An 11,192-nucleotide genomic window follows, 5' to 3' on the forward strand; every position below is an offset into this window, starting at 1 on the left:
CTAGTGACATAAGGAGCAATAACTCGCGACAATGTTACATTCATCTTATTATCAACTAGTGTTACAATTTAATAACGCTCTCTGACTCTAGTTAACTATAAAGTTTGTCATCACATTCGCTTCATCTTATTAGTATTTGGAGTATGAACTAGCACATGTGACGATTATTGCATTTTCTGTATGTTCGTTCACCTTTGGACTGATATATATACTTTTTTTTATCTTTCTCTTTTATTAGAATAAAAAAAGCCAGTTTAAACTCTTATTATTTTTTATTTTGTTTATTATGTAACACGCACGTCGCCACTTCCTCGACCGTTTTTCCCGTTTCCCTCTCTTTCTCTCTCAGATTCATTTACGTCATCGCAGATCCGAATCCGATCCCCATTTCTCAACATTCACTCTCATTTTCCACATCTCCAAACATGGCGACAATGGAAAGCTTAATCGGTTTGGTAAACAGAATTCAAAGAGCATGCACTGTTTTAGGCGATCACGGCGGCGAAGGCATGTCTCTCTGGGAAGCCCTCCCCTCCGTCGCCGTTGTCGGCGGCCAGGTATTCATCTATAATACTATCAAATTAACCTCTTTAAATTAGTGTATAATTTTAAATTCATGTAATGTAGAGCTCGGGCAAATCATCGGTCCTTGAGAGCGTCGTCGGGAGAGATTTTCTGCCTCGTGGATCCGGTATTATATCTAATGCTTTCTTCGTTTTTCTGTCGATATTTTCTTAACCGATCAGCATTCCTGTTCCTGGCCTGAAATAACTAATCATAATGCGTGTCGATTAACATTTTAATTTGTGGCGCTGAGAGATTGGAAGGTGAATCATTAATGTCAGCCATTGTACTGAACTAGTGTAAGATTATCGCTACAATATTTTATCTAGTGTTCATTAGGAAACTAAATTTGTTTCCGTTTGATTGGTAAAAGAATTCAGTGGGAACTGTTTGCACAATGTTTTGATATATAATTTCTTATTTTAAAATGCCATTGTCGATCGAGATCGAGGATTGCGCCTGATATTGGATCTTTTGTATCAATCTTCAATATCTAGATGGATTGAGCTAAATATTACTATTGGTTTAGCACCTACTGAGCTAAGGATCCTATTTTATTTGAGGAGAAATATGCTATGTCATAATGCAAACTGAGAAAGAACAATAAGAGATCAAATGTTAGATGACAAGACACATTTATGTTTATACTATTTGTATTTAAGGAGACATTAATTTGTAGTTTGGTTTACCCTCTTTAGCTGACTGCGGCTATGTATCACATGACTTATCTTTTCTCATACAGGGTAGAAATGTTGAAAATCATTGAAACTGTGGGGAAAATCATAATTCTGTATTGTACATTTAACTTTTCATAATTGTTTGTAGAACTCAAATGCAGCTTATGCTATTGGAATATGTAGAACTGCTATACAGGTGTATAAGTTGGTCTGCTACTGTTTCATATGTTAAATTCTTGTAATTAAGGCATTGTGACGAGGAGGCCATTGGTGTTACAACTCCATAAAACGGAGGGAGGGACAGAGTATGCAGAGTTTCTACATGCACCACGAAAGAAATTTGCTGACTTTGGTATGTCCGATTCTGGATTTTTTTATAGTATCTTTAGTTTCCTTATGCCTTTTATTGTATAACTCCAATAACTTAGATTCTACATCAGAGTAGAGTCTCCATTCATTTTTTTCCCCTATTTTTCTCTTTCCTTTTTTTACATGGTGGATTCTCTTTCTGAGTAGTTTGGAGAGCATAGGTTGAAGGGTAAAAACTTCATGTACAGTAATATCACAATTACCTTTACAGGAGGAATTAATTTATGCAATCTTTTCTGGGCATGCTTATAGGCATTTGCAATACTATAAGTAGGTCTCTGTATATGGTGAGGCATAATCAAATATATTACTGCTTTCACACCATACAGAATACTAAGATCAATTGTTGATGTAAAAAAGGACATGGGAAGTGAGAAAGTGGAGATACACTTAAGGAATATAAAATATGTAAAGAATATACCATTTTGTTTGATACACCAGCCATAAGATATGATACTTGGGCAGGTGGATAAGATTAGTTTGCATTTTATTGGATATTACTTAAACTTCCTCACCTCTGTTCAGATTAATCATTTTTAGACTGCATAAATATCTGACCAATATATTACCTCATGATCTTTATTCATTAATATGCATTTTTTGACGGTGCAGCTGCTGTTCGGAAAGAAATAGCCGATGAGACAGATCGTATAACAGGGCAGACCAAACAAATTTCTAATGTTCCTATCCAATTAAGCATTTATTCACCTAATGGTTTGTCACTAGTCTTGGCCTCACTACTGTTGCTTAGCTTATAACCTGGATGACTCCCTGATGTTCCAATGGTTTCTCCCATTATACATGGATACTATTTCTTCTGGAAATCTGTTACACCGTGAACCAGGAGGGATAATTTATGTGCTATGCCTATCCTTAATTTGATGCCCACCCAAAACTCATACTTGTACCTTTGGAGAACAGATGCATGTGATTTCTTATAAATTCTCAATGTGATTGCTCATTCTTTGCGCTCATGTATTACATAGACTGGTGAAAGACCTAAGTTTTGAACTGCTTGAGTTATGGATATTTCCTGGTAGAATTGAATAAATCACTGATTTTCTGTGGTTGGGATATATTACACTTAGCAGTTCAGTTACTTTGATGTGTTATTACTGTATATATTCTCTGCCATTCACTCCTCAATCATTATTTTTGTTTTGACATCTGGAGTATCTGTTCTCTTTCTCATGCAGTTGTAAATTTAACACTCATTGATCTTCCAGGACTGACAAAGGTAGCTGTTGGTGAGCTCTACACCATCAAATATATATAGTGTGTGTGTCTTTGTGTAAAATCAACATTTGGTTCTCTATTATAGCGATCATATAAGCTGAGTGGGACAAACTCTTAACTTTTCAGAAGGACAGCCAGAGACTATTGTTCAAGATATAGAAATGATGGTTCGTTCCTATGTTGAGAAGGTAAAATACTAGGAGTAATCTAACATCCTTACTTTGAGCACAGATATCTAGTAGCTTTTTTTGGTTTATCTTGCTCACTCACATGATTTCTGTAATGCTGCATCGGATAGCATACGTAAATATGTATTAGTTTTTCATGTTCTTGACAGAGAGATTATTTAACTCACTTGTGAGGGTACCATTATGTTTAAATGGTACTTGATCAAACTTTGCACCTTTCTAACTAAAGATATTGAGATACTACTATGAGAACCTGAATTTCTTTCCTTCTATTATTCATTTTTCTTTGAATGTTTACTGTGCAGCCAAATTGCATTATTTTGGCTATCTCTCCTGCCAATCAAGATATTGCAACTTCTGATGCTATAAAGCTTGCAAGAGAAGTTGATCCAACAGGTACCATTCAATGGTTTATTAGCTCATTCTTTATTTGCTTGTCCGCGTGCATGTGGTGTGTCTGAACAATCATTGAGTGCAAAAACTAAAGGTGAATCTGCTCCTCTGAATTTCAGGTGAACGGACATTTGGAGTGTTAACTAAACTTGACTTAATGGACAAAGGAACCAATGCACTTGATGTAAGAATTTATCTTTCTTATTGCAGAAATAGAACCTAGATTTTCATTATTCAAAAGTTGACAATCTATACCCATCTTCCAATTCTTGCAACTTTTTGTTTCATTTACTTATCTAATATTTTCTTTCTTAAGGTTATTGAAGGCAGATCGTACAGGCTTGTGTATCCCTGGGTGGGCATAGTGAACCGTTCACAAGCTGACATTAACAAGAATGTTGACATGATAGCAGCCCGTCAGAAGGAAAGGGAATATTTTGAGTCCAGCCCAGAGTATGGACATCTGAGTCACAAAATGGGTGCGGAATATCTTGCAAAACTCGTCTCAGGTATGTAAACCCACAATTACCTTGTTTTCTGGTTTTATAAGTGAGTCAAACTTTTTGGTAACTATACTTCATTTTCCTTTGGTGTGCATCAGCACTTGGAGATGGTCATTAGGCAGCGCATTCCCAGCATTATTGCCCTCATAAATAAGACAATCGACGAGCTGAATGCTGAATTGGACAGAATAGGCAGGCCCGTTGGGGTAGATGGAGGGGTAATACCAAAAATATAAAATAAAAATGATACCAATATGAGCATGAATGCTTTGTTATTCTTAATCTAAAATATTTTACATGGATTCTCAGGCGCAGCTCTACACGATTCTGGAAATGTGCCGTGCTTTTGATCGGATTTTTAAGGAACATCTAGATGGAGGGTAATGTTCATTGTTTTTCTTATGTGCTCAGGGTCTCATAGAATTTTAGCCCTTCAGTCTTCCAAGCTGATTTAGTTCATATGATCAAATGCATTCTCACTAGGGTTTGTATCTCGATGTGATGAGTTGAGTTTCCGGTTGGTGGAAACTATGTAGTTAGAAACTTGGTCAAAAGAAGTGATAGTGTCGCGTAATATCTCCTCTCATATAGTGATATATGATCAAAACAATACTTGGCTTTTTCTTGGAACAATGATTTAATTTGTTCATGAGACACTTCTTACATAATGCTATATACATTGCTAGTAGGACGTGAAAAAAGTTTATTAGTAATATATAATTACAAATTACATGGAGAGTAATGGTCTGGCAACAGAATGAACTTAACTTAACCAAAGAACTGTGCCAAAGTGAAGTGAGTTTCATGGAAGGACCCTCGAAGGAACTTTGAGCATAAAAAAGGCATCACATTTGAGTCTTTCACATTGTTGAAATTGGTCAATGATTACTTGTAGGATCATTATGTGAAAATTTTTTCTGTTACTATTGGCTTAATTTTGGAATTTGGAGCTCCCATCATTAAGATTGTCTGTATGTATAATTCCTACTTTTTACTTCCAATACAGATATAAAACCGTCTGAGCACTATGTAAGGAATGGTGCTCTCATGAACAGTAGTTGAATAAATTATTCATTCGTATGGGACATTAAATTCCAAGCAAAATTATCTGAGTTCTAAGCATTGACGAACAAATTGTATACTTTGTGAATATTTAACTGGGAACTGCAGTGTCAGATTAGGAGGTCCTTAAAAGAAAATCAGATATCCGGTTAGTGATAATATGCAAGATTTCACAGCTCTAAAGATTAGTGTTCATGATCTGCAAGTTTCTACAGTGCCTTCTTCTGAATCCTTTATCTGGAATACATTGAGATACCCTTTTCAATTTTTTTTCTTTCACAGGAGGCCAGGTGGAGATAAGATATATGGCGTTTTTGATCATCAACTACCAGCTGCCCTTAAGAAACTCCCATTCGATCGACATCTGTCTCAAAGTAATGTTAGGAAAGTCATTTCAGAAGCAGATGGGTATCAGCCTCACTTGATAGCTCCCGAGCAAGGATACAGGAGGCTAATTGAGGGATCACTTGGCTATTTCAAAGGGCCAGCTGATGCTTCAGTTGATGCGGTACCTTCTTTAACCTCTTTATTATACTATAATAATAAGATTTGATGATACATGTGTTGCTTTTTCCTACTCAAATCAGTACACATGGACTTCAGCCTGCCACCTCCTCATTGCCTTCTTTGAGCCCATATCACTATCTTGGTTTTCAGCAATGAATAAGTCACTCTTTGGTGGCCCAATATATCATCTATATGCCTAGATTTACACTCCCATAATATTTTAGTGATGATTAAGTTCTATTCAGATCCTTTTGCTATACCTTCATCGGGGTTCATATACTTGGAGATGGTATACAAAATTTCCTCTCAGATTCGAAATTGACATGGTCTTTGTATTTTGGCTATTCTTAACTTTATTCTTAATTTTCGTATGTGGCAGTATATGCAGAGGTGGTGATCTTAACTCTCAACTGTAATGGTTTTTGTAGGTGCATTTCGTTCTGAAGGAACTAGTGAGAAAATCTATTTCTGAAACAGAGGTAAGCACTTTTAGTTATGACATTGTTAGGCCAAAGGGTTATCTTTCCTAATGTTGAGTAAATGGGCATGTAGGAACTGAAACGATTCCCGTCACTCCAATCTGAAATCGCAGCAGCTGCAAATGATGCACTGGAGAGATTTCGTGACGAAAGCCGTAGGACAGTTTCACGACTAGTGGAAATGGAGTCATCTTATCTGACAGTAGAGTTTTTCAGGAAGCTAAACACAGAGCCAGAGAAAGGCAATAATAATAATAATAATAATTCATCTTCGGGTCCAAATGCAGACCGCTATACTGACAATCATTTACGTAAAATCGGTACATCTTCCAATCTCTATTCCACGCGATCAAGCTTTCTTGTGCCTGTGGCGACGAGAATCTGAGTAACTTTGCACTTATATACCATGTCTTGGAGTAAGTAATGCGAGCAATTGGTAACAGGTACAAATGTGTCCGCATATGTTAATATGGTATGCGATACCATGAAGAATACACTTCCAAAGGCCGTCGTTCATTGCCAAGTTCGAGAGGCTAAGAGATCACTCCTGAATCAATTCTATGCTCAACTTGGAAGGAAGGAGGTATTTGGTCCTAAATTAAGTTCTAACTCTCTCTCTCTCTATATATATATATATTTGAGCAAAAAAAGTAAGATGATGTATTTAATGTATACAGAAGGAGCAACTGGGTAAGATGTTGGATGAAGATCCATCCCTTATGGCGAAAAGGGAATCCATAGCCAAGAGGCTTCAACTATACAAGGCAGCATGTGATGAAATTGACTCAGTTGCATGGAAATGATGAACATTTTTCATTTACCAATTATGTATCTTCTGTTTTGTACCAGAAAAATGCACTTGAATATGAAGAACGAACAGTAGATACAAAAAATATTCTACGAAAAAGGCAACTATATAACATAGAATGAAAAGAGAAATTAAAATACACGCTATTGACACTGGGTAATACAAGCAGCACACACAAACATATATACGATTTTTAGCTATAATAATACAAAATACGAAGAAGCTACTGAGTCGTGGTCATGGAGAATCCTGCCTCGTAGCTAAGCATAATTCATGCAATTCATTTAGAACCCATTCCTCCCCGTTGTGACCTCCAAGGACCAAAACTCGGGTTCCCCCAACAACGCAAGTGCTGTGCCCCCATGCGAACTTTGGCGGCTGCCCTGGTACGTTCAAAGTCCTCCACGACGGTTTTTCTTCAGACGGATCCAGCAAAAACAGCTGAGATGGAGAATGAAGGCCTGCTATTGACCCGCCAAATACTATGATCCGTCCACAGGGCATCGTTACAGCGACATGGTCGAGTCGTGGAGGTGGAACCACTGCATTCTGTCCTCCAACATCTGTGCCGCATTCAAGCTGCCTCCACTCTGGCTTCTCCTTCTCCAGATCGATGCTGTATGCGTCCCCTGACCGCAGCTGCAAGTGCCCCGTCTTTGCTAGGCCACCGAACATCAATATCTTTGTCCGTCCATACACAGAGAGCGAGTGGCCTAATCTAGATGATGGGGTCCAGGAAGACGGGATCTCTTTCCACATTGGCTTGTCCATGTTCAGATCCAACAGAAACATGTCGCTTAGAAGTACTCCTGCGTCGGTGCATCCACCTGAGACGACCAACTTAGAGCCCTCTAGTGTGCAAGAACTATGCCAGGATCTAGGCAGTGGAGGAGTTCCGCCAGAGACTTCTTTCCACGTTGGCTGCTTAGCGTCCAAGTCGAGAACAAATACATCATTAAGCAATCCCTGTCTTCCGCAACCACCAAAAACTACCAACCATGAGCCATTCAGGCTAGAGAGCGTATGACCCCAACGCCCTGGAGGAGAACACTTAACACTTACCCTACGCCATTCTGGATTTTTGACATCGAGGTTAAGCACAAACGTGTCATCCATTGGCTGCATATTCACTCCCTCCCCCCCAAACAAAACCAGCCTATTACCAACAGCACATGCACTAAAATTGCAACGCGACGGCTCCACTCCACCTCCTACAGTGAACTTCTTCCAAGAAATTGCTTCTAGAGTCGTAAGTTCCCTCGCCAAACGCCCCCATCCTAACTTCTTAGTTATCAACTCCAGTGCACCTGTGACATCTATTCCCCATGCATTTTGACATACCATTTTCCTTACATGTTCATTCTTGGTTAACTGCCGGATCCTTCTGCAGACAGACCCAATCGAAGCAACATCTCTGGGTGTCAATCGTGACAGAATATTTTGAGCTATAACTTCATCAGACAGCTGCAGAAGCACACATACTTCTTGCTGTTGTTGTTGTTGGCTGTGTAGTGTACCTCCACCCTCTTGAAAGGGTTCCACTAACTTGCTGTCCCTTTGGTGCTGATATGTCTCTTTGAACACGGGATATGATACATTATTCAAGTCTATCTTTGCTTCCGTAAATATCTGAATCCCAATAACATGTGTGACCACACCATCATCGCTCTGAATTGGCATTAGTCTCAGGCTGTTGATTAAAGGAGTACCGTCTTTCCTGAAGTTAAGCAGCTCTCCGTGAAATTCAATACCTTCCTCAAGACATCTTCTCATCTCCGAGACAACCACGGGATCAACCAAGGGGTGTCGTCTCTTGGCGCGTGGGTCTCTAAATTGCAGGAAGCGGCTGATGAATACAATGTTAATTTCAGGACAGATTCATAACCTTTGGATCTGAGCATTCAGCAGTTATAAGGTGCTTTCACAGGATATTTATGTATAACGCATACAACACCTCAGAATAGATACAAATATAGCATAAACTGTATAAATTGTTATGCAATGCTTCAGAGCTACAGATCTTAGATAAAAACTTGATAAACAAAAATAAATCAAACTAATTAACTCATTTCACGAAGCTGAAGCATTCAGTTTATTTGTACACTATAAACAATCTCTTAAAATCAAATACTAATGTTTACACAAACGAAGTGTAAAATACATTATTAATCTGTGAGGGAAAAGTTAACATAATTCCGTTAACGAAACCTAAATTAAAGAGAAAATCCATGGAGTATCAAAAGGAGAAGCACAGAAAGTGATCCTATTGAATAAAGTACTAATTCAGGGGAAGCAAAAATGAGGACGCTAGATATTTCTCAAGCAAAACTTTCAATTCAAAACAACATACTTCCATTTCCATTAAAAAAACGCATAAAAATTCTCGAGTCAAACACCTCAACATTGAGGAACAGTTACACACAATTGATTTACCAGTTGCGACCGAGGACTTCGTCGGCGCGAAATCCAGTGGAGAATTCGAAGACGGTGTTGACATATATGACCGGGAAGTCCGGCTCCATGACATCAGAGACAATGATCGAGGTCGGCGCAAGCTCCGGTGAGTAAAATAACCGGTCAGCAGGGAAAACATCGGGTCCGGCGTCGTGGTCCATGTAATCGGCTTCGTCGCCCCACTTGAGGCGCTTCCGAAACATGCGGTCGCGTTCCTTCTCTTCCTCGCTATCTTCCATTATCATTCCTCTCTGTGTCTCACTCTCTCTGTAAAATTGAATATATATTCGATTGGGCAAGAGCAAGTAGTAGTAATATATAGTGACTTAACAGATAGCACTTCTTTGGGCCTTTAATTACGAAAATGCACTCTGCACTTCAAAAATGGATTTATTTTCCTTTTGATTATCGACTCATTTAGCTATAGTATTAGAGACTTTTTTATATGTTATCTTTTGCCATTACCTTATCAAATATCAGGATGAAAAGCGTATTCATTGTAAGAAACTTTGTGCAAGATAGAGAATTGAAAATATGAGAAAAAATAGTTTATACACCATACTTATATTTTTTATACAAATCAAATCAAATGGAAATTACAAATAAAATAATAAAGTCAATTTTGAACTAGTTATAAGTTCGAGTTTAAAAAACTCTTTATCCGCAAGACAAATTATACACTGACTAGTGCTCTTGAATTGATATTGTTACTCCCTCCGTTTCACTATAGTTGAGTCATTTTTCCATTTCGAGAAGTTTCTTCATAGTTGAGTCATTTCCATATATGGTAATTTTTTTCTCTTTCTTACTTTACTCTCTCTTACTTTATTTTCTCTACCTTATTCACTTTACACTTTATTTTCTCTACCTTTTCCTCTTTTTTACTTTTTTAACTATTTATTTAACACACCCAACATCCATTTCTTAGACTCCGTGCCCAAAAGTTCCGCTTCAACTATAGTGAAACGGAGGGAGTACTAAAGATGAAATGGCTAGTATAGAAGCACCTCAAATTCGTTATCGTTTATTAAAAAGATTTAAAATTATAATATAAAAATGAAATGATTAATACAAGGATGAAAATGAATTAAATAATAAAACAAAAAGAGAAATATGCATCTTGTGCGCATTAGCCGCAACAGTTAAATATATAATGGAAACTTAAACTTTATATCCAAAGATAAATATTTTTATTCTAGCTTATAATGTTAAATTCCGTCGTTTCGTGTGTTTCAATTTAAAGCAAGGATCATAAAAAAATATTATATACACTTAATAATTTTATTGGTAGCAATGAATTAAATTGTTGCTACAATTATGAATGGAGAAACAATAATTTGTTATACGAATAATATTACTCCTATAACTATTTAGGAGACAGTAATAGAATTGGTGAGGATGAGTAATTTGGTAAATAGGTGGAGCGTAGAGGGGTAAAGAAGTAATTTAGGGAGAGTGGGTGGAACTGGGTTGGGATATTTGTCGTGTGATTGGTGGGAAAATATCAAAAATATCTCAATGAGATCGTCCACGTCACCGCCCAAGATATTTTGGGAGTAAAATGCAAGTGGTGGAAATACGGAATACCCTATTTTTCATTAGTTATTCATTGATTCATAGCACCTAATTTTTCTTCTAACACTGAGTTATGTATGTGGGTAACAACTAATATTTCTATTGTAACAGTATGCAATATGTCAACACAGTTTACATTTTACATTTTATGTGTATTAAGTTGACATATTATGTTAGTTATATTGACATTAAACTGTTGCAAAATATATGAAAATTTACGAAAATAATATTAGATTTTGACATTGAAACATATGCACGTAGGATCTCGTTAGAATCCTTATAAAATTATTTTTAATTTGATATATGCTGTGTGAATTTTATTTTTAAAATAGTTATATGCATTTTACGTTTTAAGATATTTTTTAAAAGTTAATTAC

General features: G+C 37.1%; 2 protein-coding genes across 3 annotated transcripts; one reads left to right on the forward strand and one right to left on the reverse strand.

Annotated features, from left to right (window-relative positions):
- Nucleotides 1-344: 344 nt before the first annotated feature.
- LOC121755458 (phragmoplastin DRP1C-like) lies at nucleotides 345-6,793 on the forward strand. Its single transcript, XM_042150748.1, has 16 exons — nucleotides 345-557; nucleotides 628-691; nucleotides 1,489-1,593; nucleotides 2,223-2,324; nucleotides 2,807-2,857; nucleotides 2,973-3,034; nucleotides 3,340-3,430; nucleotides 3,547-3,611; nucleotides 3,744-3,934; nucleotides 4,025-4,148; nucleotides 4,240-4,310; nucleotides 5,275-5,500; nucleotides 5,928-5,978; nucleotides 6,052-6,298; nucleotides 6,422-6,561; nucleotides 6,656-6,793. The coding sequence occupies exons 1-16, from the start codon at nucleotides 426-428 to the stop codon at nucleotides 6,779-6,781; spliced, it is 1,848 nt and encodes a 615-aa protein (XP_042006682.1). The 5' UTR covers nucleotides 345-425; the 3' UTR covers nucleotides 6,782-6,793.
- Nucleotides 6,794-6,873: 80 nt separating this feature from the next.
- Nucleotides 6,874-9,508, reverse strand: LOC121755457 (adagio protein 3-like). 2 transcript variants are annotated; one of them, XM_042150746.1, is made up of 2 exons: nucleotides 9,220-9,508; nucleotides 6,874-8,632 (listed from the first exon to the last, which is right to left on the reverse strand). In XM_042150746.1, exons 1-2 carry the CDS (start codon nucleotides 9,483-9,485, stop codon nucleotides 7,024-7,026), a joined length of 1,875 nt encoding a protein of 624 aa, XP_042006680.1. In that variant the 5' UTR covers nucleotides 9,486-9,508; the 3' UTR covers nucleotides 6,874-7,023. The 2 variants fall into 2 exon arrangements, with proteins under 2 accessions (XP_042006680.1, XP_042006681.1); XM_042150747.1 differs by having other exon boundaries at nucleotides 9,209-9,335.
- Between the last annotated feature and the right edge of the window lie 1,684 nt (nucleotides 9,509-11,192).

Source organism: Salvia splendens, chromosome 11 (genome assembly GCF_004379255.2).
Source record: "Salvia splendens isolate huo1 chromosome 11, SspV2, whole genome shotgun sequence".
Lineage (NCBI taxonomy): Eukaryota > Viridiplantae > Streptophyta > Magnoliopsida > Lamiales > Lamiaceae > Salvia > Salvia splendens.